This window comes from Odontesthes bonariensis, chromosome 22 (genome assembly GCF_027942865.1).
Source record: "Odontesthes bonariensis isolate fOdoBon6 chromosome 22, fOdoBon6.hap1, whole genome shotgun sequence".
Lineage (NCBI taxonomy): Eukaryota > Metazoa > Chordata > Actinopteri > Atheriniformes > Atherinopsidae > Odontesthes > Odontesthes bonariensis.
The window spans coordinates 12,855,340-12,878,339 of NC_134527.1; the positions used below are offsets into that span (position 1 = coordinate 12,855,340).

A 23,000-nucleotide genomic window follows, 5' to 3' on the forward strand; every position below is an offset into this window, starting at 1 on the left:
TCGTGACTGGCGAGGAAGAGTGGAGAATCGCAGGCGAACTACCAAATTAGAGAAACCGTATAGATCGCCTTTGACAATCAGCGCAATGATTTTTTTTTTTTTTTTTTTTTTTTTTTTTTTTTTTTAATGCTGGTGTATGGTGTGTGTCCTCGTTAAAAGACACGGATACAGATGTCCAGTTTGTGGTGGATTTATTTGGCTGTGGTTCTTCTGGCATTTACACACAATAAACCCAGGGTGTACAGGCTAATGTTAGGTGAAAACAGCAAAGGGAAAATTACAAGCTGTTCACTGCTGGATCGGGAGGAGAAACGAAACTTTACAGCGACATCGTCTCACGCACAGGTGCGGTACATTCAGGAACATCGGAACGTCTATGGTGCGTTCACGAACGTTGGACGTATGAAAACTCACCGTAAAACACAATATAAACTAGAAATGCACTCAGAGAGTGCAGACCTCCGCCAGGTCGCGCCACCTTGTGGCAGGTCGCAAGATTGCAGCACGAACAGATGAACATCCAGACAGACAACCAACTGACTCGGGCGATCACATAACCTCCTTGGTGGAGGTAATTAATGTATTTAACTGAAAATAACCAAACAACATGGGCTTTCTAACAGGTGGAGTCAAGTCGTCATCAGTGGTTCGTTTTTCTAGTTCCGGTTGCTTCACTCTCACTGTGTCAGATGTCATTAATTAGATCATTATTTTTCATCTTGAATTGGCTTACAGTTGAATTACAATGTGTTGATTGCCAAATTCTTTCTTTTACTCCTTAGCTCTTCTGTGGTTCAGCATGTCGACTTAACTCTACTGTAATTGGTCTTTCTTTTTTTTTTTTTTTGGATGGAAGATCGTGATAAAAAATCGAAATCGTGATTTTATGCAAAAAATCGTGATACAACATTTTTTCCATATCGCCCACCCCTAATCTAGGGACAAGTATACAGGCCCTATTGTGATTGGACGTATCTGTGAAAATGGTGCCTGTGGAGTGTGGTTTTCAGTCATTAAGTAGAGGCCTGTGTTGGACAAACAAGACCAGGGCAAAGCTACATGATGCAGTATTGTGCTGGTGTCCTGTTTCCACAGTGAACTACATGTTGCCTCTCTCCGCCTATACTCCCTGTTGTTATGACCGTGCCACTGAATAACTGACAGGGGGAAGACGATTCTGTTTAACTGTCAGCACCACAATGAGATTTGTTTATTCTTGTCTTATCATAAAGATACCTTCTTTAGTGCTGTTACGATCCTTCAAGTTTAAGAGAAGTTTCATCTCTAACGTAAAGTTAAATGCAACATTGATGACCAGGGTGTTGTGAAGGAAATTCTTTTTCTTTGCACTGTATGCTGTTTTACACTAAGCTGCCGTAGCTGCTGAAGCAGAGGGGGAGAATCTCCACTAGTATTACATTCAATTCAGTTTCTGTACAGTTTTATTTAAATGGTGCTAAATCACAATAAATGTCATCTCACGGCACTTCTACTATTACATGGGTCAAGTAGTTAAAAAAAATACTAGAATGGGATGTTGATTCAAACAACAGTCTTGTAGTCTTAAATGTTATTTAATCAGTGTTAGTTGTTGTCTTTGTGGATTTCCTGTTTATTTAGGGCGTTACCGACCACTTCTAAACCTTTTTAAAGTATCTTTTTTTTCATTCATTTACTCTGGAGTAGTGATGCTCCGATCAGCATTTTTTTGACCGATCACCGATCACCAAAATCATGATCTGCCCGATTGCCGATCACGGAAGGAATCGGACATTTCCATGCCTTTCATCTAGCAGAGAGTGCACCATTTATAGAAATTAAACCGCCAGAGGTAGCTGGGGACATGAAGAACAAGAATCTGGTGGAGTTTGCAGAAAACAATTAGAATTTCTTTTTTTATTAATTTTTTAATCTAGCCAAATACATGCATTGGGTATGATTTCAACATCAGATTATTAAACAATGATGCAGTGAAATAACTTGAAAATCACCACAGAGGTAGCTGCGGACATGTAGAACATGAATCTGGTGGAGTCGGCAGAGAACATTTTGATTTGGTTCTAAATGAAGTTTTCAAATCTGACTATGCAGAAATGAGTTTGAATCTGAATATGCTTCAATAATTTTGTTCTATCATTTTGTTTTTATCATTAAGAAGAATGTAGTAAAAAAACAACCAAGAAATGACAGGTGTATGTATTCCAACAAATGAAAAATTAAACTTCGATATAGATTTCTGAGTTTACGGGGTGCACTTGAATGCACCATAAATCCGCTCACACGCTCTACCGTGCGACGCGATTTTCAAGTGTAGCTAGCGCGACCGTGCCTCTCCGAAGCGCAGATGGCGTGACTGCAATAAGTTTCACATCTTTCTGACACATTGAAGAAATTCCAGATAGGAGAGGTCATGTTGTCGAGATGCACTGTAGAGGTTTTGCATGTTCGTTTCTGTACACACGTCACGTTACCACATTAGAAAGTGGTCGCTAGTAATTTACGTCACGTGATCGTTTTTTCGGCATATTTTTCCGATCGCCGATCAGGCTATTTTTGGGCATTATCGGCCGATCATGATTGGCAACCGATCGATCGGAGCATCACTACTCTGGAGTGAGCTGTTAGGTAAAAAATTTAGTGGTTTTTTTTTTTTTTTTTGGTCATAATAACTGACAAGTGTGGTGTACTGTACATGCATATTATAAAATACTTTGCTGGTTATCAGGTTTGACAGCTTTGCTCAGGTGGAGCAACGATCATCCTGCCACCTCCTTTTTGTTGTTGTTCTTGAGAGGATCTGAGTCAGTAATGCACTTCTCAATTAAAAACAGGCATGTCACAGTGTCAGTCTTTTCTTAGGCCCAGAAAAATGCATTACATGATCAGGATTAAGCTGACACTGAAACCACTATGGGTATAGTGACCGTATAAGCCTGCGAACCACAAACCAAATTATACTGATTATACATTGGACTGCTTGATGGTGACAGCTGTTGTCTTCGCAGTTTACTTCATATTATAGCGCTGCGTATGAGTAGGTATACGTGCAGCATGCTGTTGGAAAACTGAAATTCCTTCAGTTTGATTGGTACAAGGCATTTTGATATACTCTGACCATAGCAGGTACAGTCAGTGCCCCACTGTCAAGTTCAGCAAAGCTTTCAGCCCATAGTACAGTTTGATTATCATGTTGCTGGCAGTTGTTTCTCATCTTTCGTATTTTTATTCCTGTTGGTACGTCTGGTTTATATTGTTAATACGATGATTTCAGAGCAAAGCCAGCAACATTCTCTTTTGATCGACACTTCACATAAGCCTGGAGGAGCTGCTATTTCGTGTTCACAAGCTTTATAAGCCACGGAGGATTTTTGGAGATCCCAGGACACACTTGAGAAAGAGAGTTTATTGTTAATTATTATCAAATTTGGGCTATGGCTGGGTAAGACATCAGACTATGGTCTGATTATGTTTATTAATGTCATCATCTGCAGGTATCTGTTTACAGATTAAAAAAAATTAATGGACTACAGAAATATCTGTAACTCTGTACATTAGACCAAGAGAGATTCTGCCATCTTTTTTTTTTTTTTTGGGGGGGGGGGGGGTGTCTATATTTTTTTTTTTCTATATTGATGATTTTCTATATTTTCTATATTCTATATTGATCACAATATAGAATTTGATTGGGCTGTCACTGTGTATGCATTTTTACTTTTTTTTTTTTTTTTTTTTTTTTTTTTTTTAATTAAGGTATTCAAATTCATGCTATACATCATTACATAAACAATGTGATGCGTCCATATTTCCCGTCTCACTAACATTCATGTCCTCGTCAGCTGCACTTCCTTTGGAGACTGCTGTAAAGTCTGTTGTAATTTCTGCGTACAACAGTCTAAACTCTAAAGGCCTCGCTTCTGTGCATAATGTTTTGGTGTTTTTGTGGGTATAGATGGAAGCAGTTGATGTTGCTTGCATGAGTGAGTGAGTGAGTGTGTGTGTGTTTGGGCCATTCACCAAAGACAGAGAAAAGGGTGAAGAGAGGGCAGTTAAATACTATTCTGGATGATTATGTGCTAATAGATCATTTGTTCAAAATGTTTTGTGATGTAGATGATGACAGAGATGGATTTTAGATTCACTGGTTTAATAAGATGCAGTAGTTAAGCTTAGCTCTGCTGACCCAGTTGCTTCCTTTGCAAAATACGTAGGCCTTTGTATGAAATCAGTATGCTGCTTAGTTATTCTACACATGCTGTACTTGATAATCTTAAACCCTGGAATGGAAGGATTCCTTGCCATTCTCCCAACGATAGTGAGATTTTCATACAGTCAAATCTGAAATTACGGTAAAATACTTTTCTGTTTTTCGCTCTTTCGAGGCCCTGACTTGAAAAAATGGAAATGATTGGGCGATTTGTAATCCATTCTGACATTACACTGATAGTTTGTAGGCCTATGAGGCGAAAAGGAGTCCCAAAAAGGAATCCACCTTTATTCCCAGAGAAAATGCTGTTACACAACTCATTACAGTCAAACAGTTCTCAGCTGGATTTTCTGCCCTTCAAATTCATCAGTCCTGAAATTCATGATTCGTCTTTAATAATCCACCACGATGATAACGTGACTACAGTCAGTCTCTGTCTCTGTTATCTGAAGTCTGTTTCTGTTCTGAAAATTCCAATAATATTGTCCAGGGCTCGGTTTCCTTTTTGCTGCCATACCACGGTGGACATTGAGGTTTATTGTCAGAAATTATGAATATTCGATTTAGTAAATGCATTATTTTCGTTGATGTATTAAAGAATATGTTCTTAAAAACACACTTGGAAGGTTTACACGGTATGAAATGTCTGTGGGACAAATTAGAGCGTGTAAAGCTTTCCCATCTGGACCGACAGAGGGGGAGGGCCGCTGATTCATATAAACCTGATGTGTTGCTGCCTTTTTTAAAAATGATTTGTCATTTTATGGTCATTTTTGGTTTACCTGCTCTTTAGGTTGTATTTAGGAAAATAATAGGCTACATATTGTATTTGGCAAAAAAAAAGGTAACAGTGTTGATGATTCAGTAAGACAACATGTTTGTATCCAGATTGTTTTATTCATTCCTGAAGCATTATGTTAGAGCTGATTTTAATCTGCGGTTAAACAGTTGTGCTTATAAATTTGTCACGTTCACATTCCTCTCTCTTTTCTGTTTTGCCTACAGGGCGTACTCCCTAGTTGACTCCAGCCAGGTGTCTACCTTCCTCATCTCAATCCTTCTCATAGTCTATGGCAGCTTCAGGTGAGTGACGATGAATAATTACTGCCCTTAAAGCAGGAAATGTGTCGCATATTGCATTTTGTTTGGCACATAAGTAAAGCCTATGGCCTGATGTAAATATCTTTTAAATTTATTTCTAAATTTTACCGATTTATAGTAATTTGGAGGCATTTCTTTATCATTCTCTGATTATTGAAAAAGCTGTGTTCTGGGCTGCCAAAAAATAAGAGTTTTGGGTAAGAGTTGAAACATGAGCCCATTTCTCGAGTTCAAGTCGAATGAAAAGCTATCACTTCTGGATCAAGTAAGTAAAAAGCACAAGTTGGCCTTTCCAGAATCACAGTATACTCCACGAACGGTACATGTGAAATAATTTTAGTGTATTAATATGTGCACTGATAGAGATCTTCAGTCCTGCCCCTTGGACTGTTTTAATTGATTTAGTTTTATTAGAGTATTATCATCACGTATTTGTTTAAGTGCAGCCCTGTTTGTATATAAATTACATACTGGGTTTGGATTATGGCATTTGACTACACTCAGAGGCCTTAAACCAGGTCCATTCATATGATTTGAGTTTACAGAAAGCATCTAAAGTAGAAAAATATCCCTGGGTGGGAGCATTTCTGCCCTCAACAACACAGGATCTGTACATGGACGGCAATAACCGGAATATGACCATTTACTTCAATTAAATTAAGAAAATATTCCAGTTATGATGTTTACATGATTCACAGACAGGATATTCATTTATTTTTCCCCATTACAAGTTACTCAGCTTCATCTGATTATTAACTCATACTCACATTACACCCTTACACAAATGCAATGTTATTTACTGTAAGCCTTTCAAAATGAGGAGCGTTACTCTCCCTCACACCAATGCTGTCTTTTTTTGTTTTGTTTTTTGTACCTGCAGCCTGTTCTGCACTGACTGATAGAGCTGGTGTTGCCAAGTCTTGTGACAGAGACAAACAAGCCCAAAGCATCTGGGTTCTTAAATAAGAAGTCTATCTGACACATCTAACCCACATTATCCATTTATATGTAATCATAATTGGCCGGCAGCAATTAGAAAGGGATCAGTGAATGACTGAAAATATCCGTCTTCATCTTTTTGAACACACATGGTGTAGGCAATGATACAAAATGCTTTAGATCATTTAAAGTTAGCTCCGCTACAAAGAAAAAATGCTCTGTTTCCAGTAGAATTTCTTCTTTCACATTGGCCCACAAAATAAAAAATACATATAGTGCAAGTTGCTGATTAACAACTCTGATGACTTAAAGTGTAGAAGCATGAAGCAAAAACTGTATAGAAACATATGTGTGTGTGTATGTATGTATGTATATTTGTATATATATATATATATATATATATATATATATATAGATAGATATGTGTGTGTGTGTGTATGTCTATTTATGTCCTACAATAACCATTAGAGCTCTTTTAGTGTCTGAGTTTTGTTCTCTTTAAAATAACACAACTCGTCAATGAAGTAGCATTCAACTCCCCATGTAACGTAAAATTATGTGGTGTTGATGGGAGAGTGGATGGGGACATTTTTAGCATTTATGTCTTATCAAACTTATCAATAAAATGATATTTTCACAAGAGATACATTTACTTTGCTTATGTGTTATCTATGATACAGCCTGGAAGTTGCTCTTGCTCTTGATTTTAGGTTGGATGGCTCAATCCTGACTCATATACATTCATTCATTCATTTATTTATTACCGGTTCAGTATGGTATACATCACTTCAATGTAGCCGCTCTGGGTTTCCAGAGATATCTACCAAGCTCTTCCATCATATTTATTTGAATAAATAGTATAAATCCTTCCTAGCGCTCTTTAGATTAACTCATTGGCTGCCAGGCATTTTCAGTGCGAGACCCATACTGCCAAGTGTTTCACAGTATTTTGACTGATTTTCCAAGACCCACAGAAAAGTGTGTCTTATGACTATGTACACACCGAAATTACCAAAAGAAAGAGTAGACTCTCTTCTTTGATCAGGAAAAAAAAGTTTGTTTCTACCATTTTCAGTCCTTTAGTAATAGACAGTAGAACATAGGTTGGTTTCACCATAAACAGCTGTTTGCACAAAAAAATGGAGAAAACTGGCGTTTTTTTTTTGTTTTTTTTTTGTGCAAAGTGGCACTGCTGCCACCTTGCGGGTAATTTTGCCAGTATATTCTAGATTTAGTATAAGATTTAGTGACGAACTCCGCTAGATTGTCCCCCAGCCCGCTCCGTTAAAAAAACGCAATTGACGTCTATAGACGTCTTTGGCAGTCAACGTTTTTTTTTAAATTGACGTCTATAGACGTCAATGGCACCGAAAGAGTTAATACATCGAGCAAACATTAATCTTCTAATATTTCCATCGTGTTTCCACATTTCAGTTCGACTGGGACTTTTCTAATAACACTAAGTGTATTTTTCTCCTCTATATAATGCCTTAAAATGTTTTGATTGTAAAACCGTTTACGCCAGCTTTTTCATGTCATATAAACCCAAAAAGCTGGATTACTACAAATAATAGCTCTCTTAAAAGAAAGAAGGTTAATTAATGTATTCATGAAGTCTCGTGTCATCTGTTGTCAGAATCTCACCATCTCGTCTTTTTTTGTTGCCTCTCCTTTCTGCAGGTCATTAAACATGGATTGTGAAAACCAGGAGAAGGATAAAGATGGTAACCCTACAACAACGGGGGCTTTTAATAACAACACAAACAACAGTACGTTCCATCTAAATGGCATAGCATGAAATTTATATGAAATAGACGGACAGAGTCTTAGTTCTTCGGTTTAGAAGTTTTCCAAATGATTGATTAGCTGTTCTGACTTGTGCCCATGTCTTTGAGTTAATTGTTTTATGTTTGTATGTTTGTTTTAAAGCCTTCTTATGTCTGTTTGAATTGTTTTTCAGGCATTCAGACTATAGACTCGACACAGGCCTTGTTTCTGCCAATAGGAGCCTCCGTGTCTCTGCTAGTCATGTTCTTCTTCTTCGACTCGGTACAAGTGGTCTTCACCATCTGCACAGCAGGTAACTTCTGAGGTCAACAAAGATATCGCAACTGTAGAATTATTATAAGGCCTTTAACATTTCAATGCAGTAGTTACACACTCGGGAAGACCTCTCTACTGCGCTGATTGTTGAAACTGAAAACTATTAGCTGCTCCTTTAAATAGATGCAAACGATTGCAAAAAGCAGTCGCTGTATATTAGGCTGAAGCTCTCATTGCTGTGTCTTTGTTCCTCTCCTCAGTTCTTGCTACAATTGCATTTGCATTCCTGTTGTTGCCAATGTGCCAGTATCTGACCAGACCCTGCTCCCCACAGAACAAGTAAGGAAAACATGTGGATTTGTATTGTCTTTTTTGTGTGTGTGTGTGTGTGTGTGTGTGTGTGTGTGTGTGTGTGTGTGTGTGTGTGTTTGTAAAACTGCTTCATGCTGTTTTGTACTTTTTACAGAATTTAACAGTCCAATCTTGGTAAAACGCTGTATGTTTAATACTACTTAAACATACAGCTTAATACTACTTGTACTGGAAATACTTGTTTGTCGGAGTGATTGTATCCTTTGTTAAGTATTTTTCTCGTACAAATGAATATATTATATTATATAAAAACAATTTAATGGAGCTTCTATGTTCAGTTTTTGAGAATAAAATAAGTTTTTTATTTTTTTATTTTTTTATTTTTTCTGACCCACCGCAGAGCGTGAGCACCTCACTACCTAAACATATAGTCTCATTTCTGGTTTCAGTCAACCTTTTTTTTTTATTTTTTGCTTTAGATAGCCAATAATAACTTTACCATCAACCTAAGGTCCTTTGTGTTCTGTTCTGTGCTTAGTTTGTTATTATTTTGCGAATGTAGACACAGCTTTGCATAAAAGCTACACACACAATCTTTCTCACAGCAACCATCTATGTCTTTTCTCTTCAGCCCCTTTCAGATACGTACCTCTTTCCATTTAATCCTGTGACAGCAGAACATGTCTGTGTGAATCCCCCCCCCCGGTGCTATCCTGTAACCTCATGCAACGGCAGTCTGACCAAATTTGACTTGAGAACCTTTATGCGTCCCTTTCATCACAGCTAAAGTCTGGACTGCTGCAGTCACATTAACCGACAGGCATGCGCAGCAGCTGTGGTTTCATTCCTACTATTATCTGATGAGCAGACAAACCTGTTAGTCAATGAATAAATAATGGGGCCGATCAGCCTTTTCTCCTTTCTTGTTTTTCTAACCTATAATTAGTTGCACTACCGAGTTGTTTTTGTTTTTCTTCCTTGTTTGAGATGGAAACCGTTCAGGAGCGTATATGATGTAGCTCAAGCGTTGGCTCTCAGTTCAACCATATATTGTTTCCAACTGCTCCCTTTTGCTTTGTTTAACGTAGTGCTGCTCTTTGTTCGATACAAACTATTATGGCAAAAGATTATGTTGTTTTGAAAAAATGCAACTATATATAGGATTAGTTTTGTGTGGTCGTGGAGCTTCTTTTCCCATAAACGGCTAAAAAGATGCTGAGGTGTGTTCTTTTGTGGAGTTGATTTTAAAACTACATTCGCCGTGGTTCAGCTGAACCCTCAGGAGTTTAACACAGACTTCAACAAGTTTTTTTTTTTTAAATCTAGAAAAGTGATATTTTCAGCTGCCTCCATCCATCATCGCCATGTTTTACACCACCTCTGCACACTTGGCTACTAAATCCGAGTTGTTACGGCGAAAGAACACATTGTTGAAATTCAGCACTGTTGAACGAAGGTTGTGGAACATTAATGCGGAAGTGATCAATGTCATAAAGACTGATTGGTTGATAAAATAATTAACGTTTCATATCTCATAATAAATGGCTTTACTGAGTTCCATATATTATGAATCAAAAATTGAACTCCATTTGAACTTTTGTAGGCAACAGGATTGTTTAGCTATCAATTATCCACGCACTGAATTGATCATTCTTTTACATTACATACACGACAAATGGTTCAGTGTCCGCTCTCTAACCCAGCCCCCAGTTTTCCTCTCATTGTAGTTGCTCTTTGCACAGCACGCACAGACTGCTCAGTGATGAAGTGTAAAAGCTTGCGTGTATGACATTTTCCCATGGACTCTCTTGTGTGTGCTTGCTTTAATGCAGGATTTCGTTTGGTTGCTGTGGGCGTTTCACCCTGGCTGAACTCCTGTCGTTCTCCTTCTCTGTTCTGTTGGTGCTCATCTGGGTGCTGACAGGACACTGGCTCCTCATGGACGGTGCGTTGCTCGGTCACGGCTCCACTGGAAAAAGACTTCCGTGCCTCTCACAAACTTGCTCGGGTTTTCATTCAGAAATGTTTTGAAGAAGGTTTTGTAACACAAGAACGTGCACATAACATAAGACCCCTTCAGGTGCGGTTCGATGTAAATTAATGGGCACTCAATGAGCACTCAAATCAAGAATTTATGCAGAAATGTATTGACACAGAGTGGTGTTTTACAATTCAAAGGAACCTTTTAAGAATTGCACCGAAATGCTCGAGGTGTCGTTCTGGAAACAAGATGCTAACAAATCTATCAAAATTCAGTTTTCATCGTCTTCCTGTAAAAGAGGGAACTTAGTATGGCTCATGTGGTCTGAAGATTTTAGTAGCATTGTCTCGAGGCTTTTACAGCAGTGCACACTTCGTTTGAACAAAGAGAAAAGTTCTGTTAGCCAGCTACTCTATAAAACACATTGACATTTAAGCTGCAGTGTCTTCATAATATTTAATGCCATCCTGAAAGACGGAGTGCGTAGATACGTGTGTGCAGTTGTTTGATAATTTGATACTTGATTTTTATGAACAATGCAGCTCTGAGGGAAAAGGCCACATGCACACGTTGAGCTAGTTGTTTTTTTATTTAACCGAATATGGATTTAGAATTGAAGCTTTTTCCCTGATATTAGCTTTGTTTTTAAAAAAATATGATTGGATTATGAAGGTTTCTTAAATGACTTAAAACCTTTTCCCATGTTGCTTTATCAGCTTGTTTCGACTCAATTTCTACTGTGGAATTTCTGTGGATTTCTACTGCGTTTCAACTGTTTAACTGGCACCCTGTCTTTTTGCCCACCCCCTGCAGCATTGGCAATGGGCTTGTGTGTCGCCATGATAGCCTTCGTTCGACTTCCCAGTCTAAAGGTGTCTTGCCTGCTGCTGTCAGGACTACTCATTTATGATGTTTTCTGGGTAAGAAACGCTCCCATCGAACCTGCATCAACAGATTGTACACAAATCTACACTTCTACAAAAAATGACACAAAATATTTATTGCATAAAGGCCTTTTTTCCCCTTCTGAATGTCACCAGGCAGATACATGATACTTCATGCATACATTGAAATTCTGAGATTCTTTTGAAACAATTGATTAAAAGGAATGTGAATCGCTAACACACTTTGCTGTTGTGTCATCATGTATTGATGACTTTTGATTGACCCCCCTCGGGAGCCTGTAGGAGCTCCCATGTTGTATCCACAGGCCTTTATTGGCATGTAAGAGTTTTTGGAGAGCACTTGTTTGAGAAAAATCTAATCAAATTTGGACCAGGCCTGGGTAAGACATCAAGACTGATCGTGTTCTCCAATAGGTCACAACGACAAGCACCTGTTTACAAAAGCAGTCGAATGGACAAAAGGGGTGACTTTTTTTGAGGACGTTCAAACATCGAAAACTGAATTGCAGTAACTGTTTAAGTTTTTCTGACAGTTTTGGGGGAAAAAAACAAAAAACATTAAAAAAAATATCAAAACCAAGCATTCACTGAATGTGGTTCATAAACAGCTGTCAACCTGCCTTGGGTATGACATGGATGGGCATTTTTGGACTTTTTTTTTTTTTTCTTGAATGGGAATTAATGTTATAAAGCAACAACCCCCCCGCCACCCGTGTCATTACTGCTCCTTTCTTTAAGTGAGGCTTCCACAGCGCTGCCCTCTGAGCAGTGTGAGGCGAGCGGTAAACATAACTTTAAAAGTTGAAGCCTCACTCTGTGTTCTGTCTACAAAGAGAGGGAGGGCACAAACCCCAAAACATTTAAAAAAATAAACATTTAGGATGATCTTACTGTCAAAACTTTTGAGTTTCATGACACCTAGTGACAAAAGTAGTGATGGAAATAGTTTTGGGTTCTTTGGAACTGATCGGATTCCCTGCTCTCTCCCTCCAGGTGTTTTTCTCAGCCTACATCTTCAACAGTAATGTGATGGTCAAAGTTGCCACCCAGCCTGCTGAAAATCCCATAGATGTTCTGTCCAGGAAGCTGCACCTGGGGCCGGGGATGGGCCGTGATGTACCCCGCCTGTCTTTACCTGGCAAACTGGTCTTTCCTAGGTAATACTTGCACAACAGGGGCGCTTGAAAGCATGTGAACCATTTAGAATGTTTTACTTATTTCTTTTTAATGCCGTCAGTCAATCGGATTTTTGCAAAAGTCCTACAAGTAGATAAAGGGAACCAAACTAAACAAAAATATTTATTTACTAAGGACAAAAAATCCAGTATTGCATACAAATTAGAGGGAAAACTGCATTGCCCTGCTGTCAAGTCACACAACAAAGCAGCAAAAAAGATTTTTTTTAAAATTCTATTGTTGTACGGTGATTAGATTCTAAAGCACGTTCACACCTCCATTAAACCCAGTGTGAAGCTTGTTTATCGTCTGATTTTATATGGATTTGCCAGCACTGTGTCTGGTGATGGTGATTTGAACCGATTGTTATATTTCTGTAATCCTCACATCTGTTTGTTGTCAGTGTCCAATATCCACACACACACACACACACGTACACACACACACACACATATACACACACACACACACACACACACACACACACTGCCCAAAGGTTGCAACTCAAAAGTGTTGCACGTGCTGTGAATAGAACAAGAAGAAGAAATGAGAGAAATCACAGTCACGGCTGTGTCTCTTCAGACCGTCTCTGTTGTTTAGCCATTTTAATTTCAATCAAAACACCTTAAAGGACGTTCATACTTTTTCCTCAATAGGTTTTTCAATAGATAAGTAACCAAATGTAATAAATTAGTCTTATTTGTTTGATGGGGATTCATTTATCTGCTTTTATGGCTCTTGTGTAAATCTGTTTTACAGTGATGTTAAAACAGGCAGTCCAATACTGTTCACAAACTTTCAGGCACCACTTATGGATGTGAAATTAGTGGAAGTTACGATCATTGATCCGTCTTTCAGTCTCTTTCCCGCATGAGGACTGACTTCTGCAGGTTCTTATCTTATCAATTCTTTTGCTAAATGCTGTGAAGTGATATGTGCTTCAGCTCCCCAGGGCTTTAGTTTCCTTTAATTTAGGAGCCCACTGTGGCCATGTTCAGACTGCAGGATAATCAGATTTATTTAAGATTAAGATTACTTTGTTGTCATGTACACACGAATGTTGAGACCAAATTACTCCTCTGGATTTAACGGAGGACAGGCTGCAGGTTATCAGATCAGATTTGTATGCAAGCATCAGCATGATGCCTGTTTAGTTTTTGTTGGAAACCATGTAGGTGTCGGTGCTCTTGTGACACAGCTGCTAAGGCTTGGCCTGCACCAAAATGATCCTTTGAAGTGTCAGCAGACGGTTTATTTTAAAATCTTTCTTGTTACCTTGCAAAGCAACTGGATGCCTGTGTGGCAGCAGCCAACAGTGGTGAGTCCTGGAGAAGTTAACACGGCTACGGGTTCATCATCAGTTCTAGATGTATTTAGATTCATGCTTTTATACCATAGTTAATATAACAAAAATGCTAATATCATCCAAATGTTTATTGAGCTTCAGCCATTATTGGATGATGGTAGATTTTAATTGCTTGAGATGAAGTAACCACAAAAATAAATAAATAATAATTTGGGTTTAGTGCTTAGTACATTTGTTGATCAAATTATTAACTGAAAAAGTGTCTGACACTGAACAGCTGTCTGTAGATCTGTGGTACTACACTTATTATTGTAACATTGTCTGTCCTTTTGTGTCAGTATTCTTTCTGCTAATGAGCACTGTGGCCATGTCACAGCTGTCAGATCTAGTTTCACTTCCACATGTGGTCTTAACCTTGAGTTTGATTTGGGACAGAGGTGGTGAAATGATGACTCGCGTGTGGATTGGTGTATCTGCCTTGGAAAGCCGCAGTGGCTCTCCGGTCTACGCGTTTAGTGTTTCAGCTTTGTTTCCGCTCTTTGCATCTGTGCAGCTCCACAGGAAGTCACTTCTCAATGCTGGGAATAGGAGACATTGTGATGCCGGGGCTGCTCTTATGCTTCGTCCTGCGTTATGATAACTACAAGAAGCAGGCAAATGGGGAAGTCCCGGGGCCCGGGAACATGCCCGGACGCATGCAGCGCGTCTCCTATTTCCACTGCACTCTCATCGGATACTTTGTGGGTAAGCAACCAATCGATGGACGAATGGATGTAAAAGGTCAAGGTGACAGTTTCACTAGATGTTTAGATCACTTTTGTTTTGGTCATTTCCAAAACACTGTGCTTCTATGCAGATCCATTTATTCTATAGTCTTTTTTTTTTTTTGGTTGGAACATGCTGTGTCTTTTCAGGTCTGCTAACTGCCACAGTGGCCTCCAGGATCCATCGTGCGGCACAGCCCGCTCTGCTCTACCTAGTTCCCTTCACCCTGCTGCCTCTGCTCACTATGGCCTACCTGAAGGTGAATGGTTGGGATGTGACTCAATTAATCTTTTTTTTATCTTTCTACAGCAGCAAAGAAGTTCAGCTGTGGACATTTTACCTAAATTTAGCAGAAAAAATCCTTGACGCTTGTAAAGAGCAATTCCAAAGAAGTAGTTTCCAATAGATTTGCTAAATTATTGCTATTACTGTAGTATTATCATAGTATTACACTTTCTATAAATAACACATCAGGCTAAAAAAGTTTAATTTGATTCACTTAAAATGGGGAATAAAAAATTATAAACGTCCTATTTTCTCCAGGAAATTGAACATTTGCTTCAGAACTGTGTGTGTGTGTGTGGCCCACAGGGGGATTTGCGGCGCATGTGGTCCGAGCCTTTCCATCCCAACAAGACTAGCAGCTCTCGGTTTCTGGAGGTATGATGCACCTGTGGATGAACAACCAGCGCGGGGAAGACTGCTGACCTTTTCCCTTGATTTAGAGGGAAGGAGAGGGCGCGCACTCACAGTGAGGCCATGTTGTCATCACTTGTTCATGCTTTCCACCAATCTTCTGTGAAAACCCTCAGAAGGACACCAGTGTGTGGATCACAACGCCCCAACACGACTCATCTTTGGTCTCGACATCCTCCCTGTTTCATCTCAACTTCCTCTTTGCTGTTTATTTCCTCTTCATTACAGAACATCCTGCCTGTGCTGTTTTTGTTCTGCCCCCCCTCCCTGCCTTTTTTCCACTTGTGTAGTTGATCTTGTTTGCCACTTCCCTCACATGGCCCGTCCCATTCGTCAGGCCTCTTCTGTCTCTGCGGTTTCCTTCTTTTTCTTCTTCGAATTCCTCTGCATCACTGTTTTCTCAGCTGAACTCAAGGACCAGGCCTCCCCACTTTTTCTGGACTTACGGTTGTGAGACATGGCTGGGGTTTATATAAATATGTTGGGTTTTTTTGTTGTTTTTTTCTGTTTTTTTTAGCATTGTCGTGATCATTATTGATATTATTATGGGACAATAGAAGGAAAATGGAGAGGGGTTGGAGTGTTACAGTGGCACACAGCAGTACCCAGGAGCAGCGACACACAGCACAGGAGAGGCATCTTCCCTCTCCGTCCATCTCCCTCTTTCATCTTCGCTTTCTTCCCCCGTTTCATCATCCCTCCATGATGGCTTCTCTTCTGACACTCCCAGCGCGCCCCACCCTCCTCCTCCTCTGTTCATCTGCTGTCCTCATTCCCCACCCTCACAGATAACTATGTATTTTATTTAGAAAAGTTTTATTCTTGGCATATACAAAAATGATGCATTATAAAATGTTAAGCTCCCCCGCCCCCCCTCCTCACCAGCGTTGGAGGGGTCGCTTCTATTTGTATATATGTGTACACATGTATTTGCGATATATTGAGTTTGTATTTGTGTTTGAGAGCAAGTTGAACAGGGTGGGAAACTGACTGCAGCCGGCAGATGGATTTTGGTGAGCTGTGGCTGTCAGTTGTGTCGAGTCCAACTAAATAAGCGTCCGATATTTAAAGACTCTTCTCCAGAGTTTTTTGGCTCGTGCGGAAGAAGCTTTACTGATGGTTGCTGGTAAATAACAGTTAGTTTCCTGCTCGTGTGTGTGTGTGTGTGTGTGTGTGTGTGTGTGTGTGTGTGTGTGTGTGTGTGTGTGTGTGTGTGTGTGTGTGTGTGTGTGTGTGTGTGTGTGTGTGTGTGTGTGTGTGTGTGTGTGTGAGCAGAAAACATGAGCAAACAGATGTTTTACCCAGTTTTAATTTGAATTAATGATCATGTTTAAGATGGTCGCAATAGTCTGGTTTCCATGGAGCTGTGTGTCGGATCAGAGGATTTCAAACACCTGACAAGTTGCTTGAAAACTTTTTTTTTTTCTCTTTCTTTAAAAAAAAAAGTAAATAAAAGGATCTGTAGAAATTCAACAATGGTTAAACGAATGTCTTTTTTTTTTGTTTGTTTTGTTTTTTATATGTACTTTATTTTGCTGTGAGACCTTTTCATACATCAATGCTGGGTTTTAAATGCAACCAGTTGTGCACATCCAAATTTTAAGCTTATATATGGCCACAGAAACACTAAAAGCAACTTATTTTAGGTTTCACTGATACAGAAATCCTCAGAGCATGATGATGTCAGATCAGGCAACAAACAACACATCTGAATGTGTGAAAATAAGGTTTTGACCTCAGTCGATGAAGACCTGACTATTGTGAGAGGTTAAACTCAAATTGGATCTTGATGGCGGTTTCTGGATGACTGGTTAAGTGTGTGTGTGTATGTATGTATGTATGCGTGTGTGTGTGTGTGTGTGTGTGTGTGTGTGTGTGTGTGTGTGTGTGTGTGTGTGTGCGCGCGCTTGATCAAATCATTAAATCTGTTCGGACCTATGGAGGGGAGTTGTGAATCAGACATGCCCTTCAGAGAGAAAACATGGAAATTGGAGATTAAAGCCAACTCACAGGATGTTTTTACTGTGACCATTTGGTACCTGACAGTTTTTTGGGGTTTATTTTTTCTTTTGGTTTTTGTCTTTCCACTGTTTTGTGGTGCTTGTCAGTTGGTATCTAATGTGTACTTGAAACATGAGTGATCACACCGCAGAAAGTCTGAGAGATGTATGAACGAAGCTGGGTTTTTCTTTTCCTTTCTTTTCTTTTTTTTTTTTTTTTTTCTCCTTACTTTTTATGCTACTTGGCCTTGCATGTTAAGTGTACAGTGTATCATTTCTCAGATTGCATTGACAGGGCTACTGGGGTCATGAGCTCTGCCGACTAACATCGAGTCATTGGACCTATGAGCTCGTGTCAGTGGGTGGGACAGAAGCAGCGGGTCAGAAAGACTGCAAATGATCAGCTCTGACTTCCTCCGACCGATTCACAAAGACTGAATATTACAAGCTGAATGCTGTCTGGTTTGGGACGCCCGCCATTCTGCTCAGTGCAGTCATCTAAATTCTGACGTTGTGGAAGTACAAACCTCCTTCACCCCGTCATGGACATGGCAAGAAAATATATATTTATATGCATATATATATACATATATGTGTGTGTATATATACATATATAAATAACAGATGACGATCATGTTGATAAAAGTTTTTTATAGAAAATGTTTTTCCTTTTTAGCCCCTTGTTTGTTTGTTTTTTTTGTTTGTTTTTTTTCCCTTTAGTGCTCAAGTTTAGTTTTTTCATTTTCTTTCCTCTTCCTCTCCCCTCCAGCAGAGGACTAGAGCTCTGTTGGTGCATTGATATTATGGCTGAATGGATTCTGTATAGAAAAATGGTGAATAAAATAAATTAAGAACTGTGTAGTTGAAACATGAATCCTGAAGCGCTTGATCTAAAACACCGTGTCTCCTTTTAACCCTTTCCCTTTCTCTCCCTCCTCATTCAGGATTCTGCTGTAAATAAACATGACTCTAACTGTAACAACACTGCGTCTCTTTCCTTGGGTTTTTTAAAGTGTTATTAGCATCAGCCTCAAGACGTTCACGAGTGACTTGCCTCCCATTACCCGTCTGGAGAGGATGCAGTTATGCTTATGGGTGACTGTGACTCTCTAAATGGTTTAGTAAGTGTTGGACTGTGAACTGGTTTTAATAACCTTAAGGTATGAAAGGGCGTGAGTGAGAGAATCATTTTAAGATGATTCATGTTGTCACATTAGGACTTTAAAATGCATCACGAATGGATAAACTCTCCGGATCTGATTTGCATTTCACACCTTTTTGAGCTGCTGAAAATAATTTTGAATCTAAGCACAAAACACTCCTTTTTATTTCAATAAAGTTTTTATTTTTTATTTTTCCACAGTTGTGGCTGGGAAGGATGTTCACCACACCAAACACACTCTTTCATTTATGTAGTTGAGTTTTAATCAAAGCCTTTGAAATCGGGTTAGATTTTGCGTGTTTGTCCTTTAAATCCGTGTCGCGGTGGTATTTTTCCATAATTAACATGTTCTTTCGCACCAGTTTGTTGAAAAGTAATCAATTCTGAACTGTGCACACATGTTCAAAATTTAAATTCTGTCTCACTTCTGGTTTAGGCCAAAAATGAATGAGTCATCTTGCTGTTCTGGGGGGGTCAGAAAGAAAACAAATGGTGTTTTGAATCCATTTTTTACTCTGATTGAATACTAATGAGATTTGTCTTGTCCTGCAGTTGATTTAAGATTTAATAAAATGGTTAATACATCATTTATTTTCGGTGTTGCGAAATCCTATACTTATTTCCTGTGGTGATGTTTTTAGATGACTATTTTTTTCCCAATCAAACTATTATCAAAGATAATAAGTTAAACAAGGAAAAGTAGCAGTTTTTCATATTTGAGCAGCTGGGAAGAGAATATTTCGACCGATTTTGTTTGAGAATTGTTTTAGATCACCTCTATCTATAAACTTAATTAGTGCTGTTGACACTGAAGTTAAAACGGGTTTCAATGTTCCTGCCGCAGCAGTATCTGTCCATCAACTCGCTGTGGTCACCGGGCGCAAATTCAACTTCCACCAGCAGATGGCACCAGAGCACAAATATCTGGAGCCATCAACAGAGAAGTCAGACCATTATGAAATCTGGTGTGGATTTCTTTTAAAACTAAACCAAATTTTCACCTCGTTATCCATATTTTTGTGCGAATTCTTCAGTTTGACCGTTTTTCGAGCAGCACTGTGGCGTCCTAACAGCTGAATGCGCCTTCATGTACACAAACTACAGTAGTGTGGAAAACCTCATGCTGCATATGAAAAGTTGCAGAATCAGAACAGTGAGACAAAGAAATCATCTTTTGATTGAGCAGTTAACTGAAATGAAAGGTGTGCTCTCTTCAAAGTTGGGTAATTGGTTCCTGATGGGGAAACCGGAGAGAGATCTCGTGAGCCTTAAAAGGAAAATGGCCGCCTCGAAGACTCACCAAAGACGCTGAGTCAAGATTTTTGAGTGAGGCTGCTGCAGAATGGCAATAATGTCCACGAATGTTGAGTTCTTCACTCTGGGCTTGTGTCTAATAGATTCTAATCATTTTCCGAGCGTAGACATATTTCTTGAATCTTTCACTAACCAATCTTTTCTGAACATCCAGTTTAATGAAAGATGTGACAGATACTGGATCATCTGGGGTATAACTGTAGTTCTGAGCTCAGATATATATATATATATATATATATATATATACATATATATTTTCCTTTAAACTCATTAGAGACTCTTGAAACTGTCAGACAAATGAGCAGCCTGACTCACTGATTGAATGGCTCACTGGATGGGTGGTTGAAGAGGCTGGTGGGGGGATGAGGAGCAAGACACTGTTCGATGGGGGAGGTTGGGGAAGGTTGCTGAGGTCAAGGCAGGCAGGGTCCACCCCTCTACGCCCATTGGCCAGAAAGACTGACGGTTCCCGTGCAGCTTTGAAGCCCCGAAGTGGACAGAATTCCACCACGGCCATGGGGATTGTAGCATGTCATTTGTAAGAAATTTTGGCGAGACGGTCCTAAAACTGAGAGCTTGGCCCTTACCTGGAATGCAGGTTTTTGAATTTAGAAGGCCTTGTGGCTGATTGATCCTTAGATTACAGGCAGGCAGGTGACAGATTGGCCCTAATTAGGTTGTAAATGCTGCAGGAGACATTTTAGTTTTTAAATTAAGAGGGATCCAATCCCTGCATTTAGGAGGTGGTGTTCTCATATTGGTATCTTTCTGACATCAAGTGTGCAAAGTGCAAATAAACACAGAAAGAGAATATGTCCCGACATAGAGATACTTTTTTTTCCCTTAAACCTGCCAAAGCATCAGCAAAAACAAACATTGCTCAAACTAACAGAAATATGTATTAAATTCCAGAGAAGATATGAAACCTTTCCATGATAGCAAATATGATAATTCAGAGATTATCCAGATGACGGGAATTAAGTTTGTCACAATTTCCTGGACTTTAATATTTTCTTGAGTATTTAAACATCATCTCAATGTGATTCAGATCGAGTACGGAGATTTCTGACGGTAACAATTCTGAGTTCATGTTGGGGTGATAAAAAAAAAAAAAAGAAGGTAAAAATGTATGTTTAAGAGGTTGACTTCACTTCCACAAGCTGCACAACACATTGAAATGCATACACAGCGACTTAACCTCTTATTATAGCAGCAGACATCTTTTCCTGCTCCACCTAGTAAAGATATAAGCAGGAAACGCTCATAATAAATTTCAGTAGCACATGAAGTCAGCCAATGCAGGTAATTTAAAAAGTGCTGGTATTTATTGGCGGTGGCCCCTGCTCATTTTAATGGCCGAGAGGTTCCTCCCCCTTCTCCTTTCTTCTTCTTCTTCTCCTCCTCTCTTCCAACCAGCCAGGCATTCCTGGCTTGTTTAAATAAGGCCTGCCTGCCTGGGCGCGGGTGGATTCCCCTCTGGCCCTTTGCCCTTTGACCCAATGTGCATTCTGTATGTAAAGTGAGGAATTCCTCTGAAGTTCTGTTAATGGGGTTGAGTTTTTTCATGCTTTGGACTTTGCTCATACACTCGCCCGGTGGAAGGGAAAAACAAGCTTGACGTAGCCTTAGCTGTGAGTTATGGGTAAGGTTAGCTGCAGTTGGTGGTGGTTAGAAATCAATCTTCCATCAGCAGATTTTGAGCTTCAATAAACTTCTGCTGTGATTCTTATGGATGGTAAGCGGTGGATTTAGTGGAGGTTGTTGCGGAGAGGAAGCGGGCAGGTTTGAGAAGTTGGAGTTTGTTTGGCTCTTTTGAATCTTTTTGGCCTTGCAAGTCTACTGGTCGAGGGATACAGTGCCAATGAGACAAATCAAATGATTGTTTTTATCTAATTGGGGGATTTTTCGAATCTGATCTCGAGACAGAAGATGTCAACTCTTTTGAGGATAATTTAAATAAGCTGATTTTGACATATAAAGAAGTCTGAAAACAAGTTCTTGCGGGACAAGCAATTCATAACGGAAAGGTTCAAATTTCCCCATTTTCTACAGTTTAGTTTGGTTTCTACAGTTTGTAAAACTTGCTCATTTTAAGTCTTGATTTACCTTCTGACCTCTATGGCTGTTGGCGTGTAGACATAATATCAAAAGCTTTACTTAAACACACTTAAAAAGACGGAATAGTCTGGGGTAATTGGTCATTGATAAAAATGTAATGTAAGGTTGCATTTCATTGGGAACACAAACTTTCGAAAAGAAAAATATTCTGGTAACAAAAGCTTAGAATAGCCTTCGTTCAAACAGCAAGTTCATTTGAAATTTTAAAAACATTGATGATACTTTTACGAGTTAAATAGAGACAAGCTACAAACCACACGTGGTGGCACAAACAGGCTCCTTATTTATATCCATATAAACATTTCAGAAACTCAACAGTTTTAATTGTTTTTTATCAACTATCAGAATGTGTCAATGAAGATGTATTTCATATCTTTGCATGTTTTCATTAGTTGTTATTCATTATATGTTTACATGCCAGCATGTTTTTAAAGAATTAGGAGATTTTAGCTGATTTTGTAATAGTTTTTTTTTTTACATTTCTAATCAGAAATTACGGTTTGTAACAAACCATTTTTTACTTTTTTATAAAAGCTGATGTAAGTTCAGTTGTATTAGAATGAGTAAAATCAACCATTTTGTTTCTTTAAACGCCCATATTTCTTCGCATCCCTTACCTTTGCCACACTTTTAGTTAGGAGGAAAATCATGGGAATAGTCAGAAAGCACTGGGACTACGGGGGGAAATGAGCTGTTCACGTTTTACACGTGAGATGGGATGCGTGTGAAGATGCCACTTTGTTCGATAGGAAAAAAGACGATTTACAAATTTGCAGAGTTTATCCGAGATATGGAAATCATGAAAGGATTCCCTTCGAATAACAAATCTCCAGTGAGGAAAACATTTCTAAAACTCCAACAACAGAATTGCAAACAACGAGATTTTTAAGAATTATTCAGGAGAAGCAACACCAAATGAAGAGATGCTCTCTTTGGAATTCAGATGTTATTATCTGAAACACATATTAATACAAAATC

The 23,000-nt window shown here is 39.1% G+C and overlaps 1 protein-coding gene across 1 annotated transcript in view; it reads left to right on the forward strand.

The window, feature by feature from the left end:
- The window catches only part of sppl3 (signal peptide peptidase 3), a 29,593-nt gene extending 12,259 nt beyond the window's left edge, over positions 1-17,334 (forward strand). Inside the window, exons 2-11 of the mRNA XM_075455729.1 lie at positions 5,210-5,287; positions 7,925-8,013; positions 8,205-8,324; positions 8,548-8,626; positions 10,432-10,544; positions 11,394-11,500; positions 12,479-12,642; positions 14,521-14,711; positions 14,882-14,991; positions 15,324-17,334. Of these exons, the coding sequence (XP_075311844.1) occupies positions 5,210-5,287; positions 7,925-8,013; positions 8,205-8,324; positions 8,548-8,626; positions 10,432-10,544; positions 11,394-11,500; positions 12,479-12,642; positions 14,521-14,711; positions 14,882-14,991; positions 15,324-15,398 (1,126 nt within the window). The 3' untranslated portion in view covers positions 15,399-17,334. The remainder of the gene's footprint in view (positions 1-5,209; positions 5,288-7,924; positions 8,014-8,204; positions 8,325-8,547; positions 8,627-10,431; positions 10,545-11,393; positions 11,501-12,478; positions 12,643-14,520; positions 14,712-14,881; positions 14,992-15,323) is intronic.
- The last annotated feature ends 5,666 nt before the right edge of the window (positions 17,335-23,000 follow it).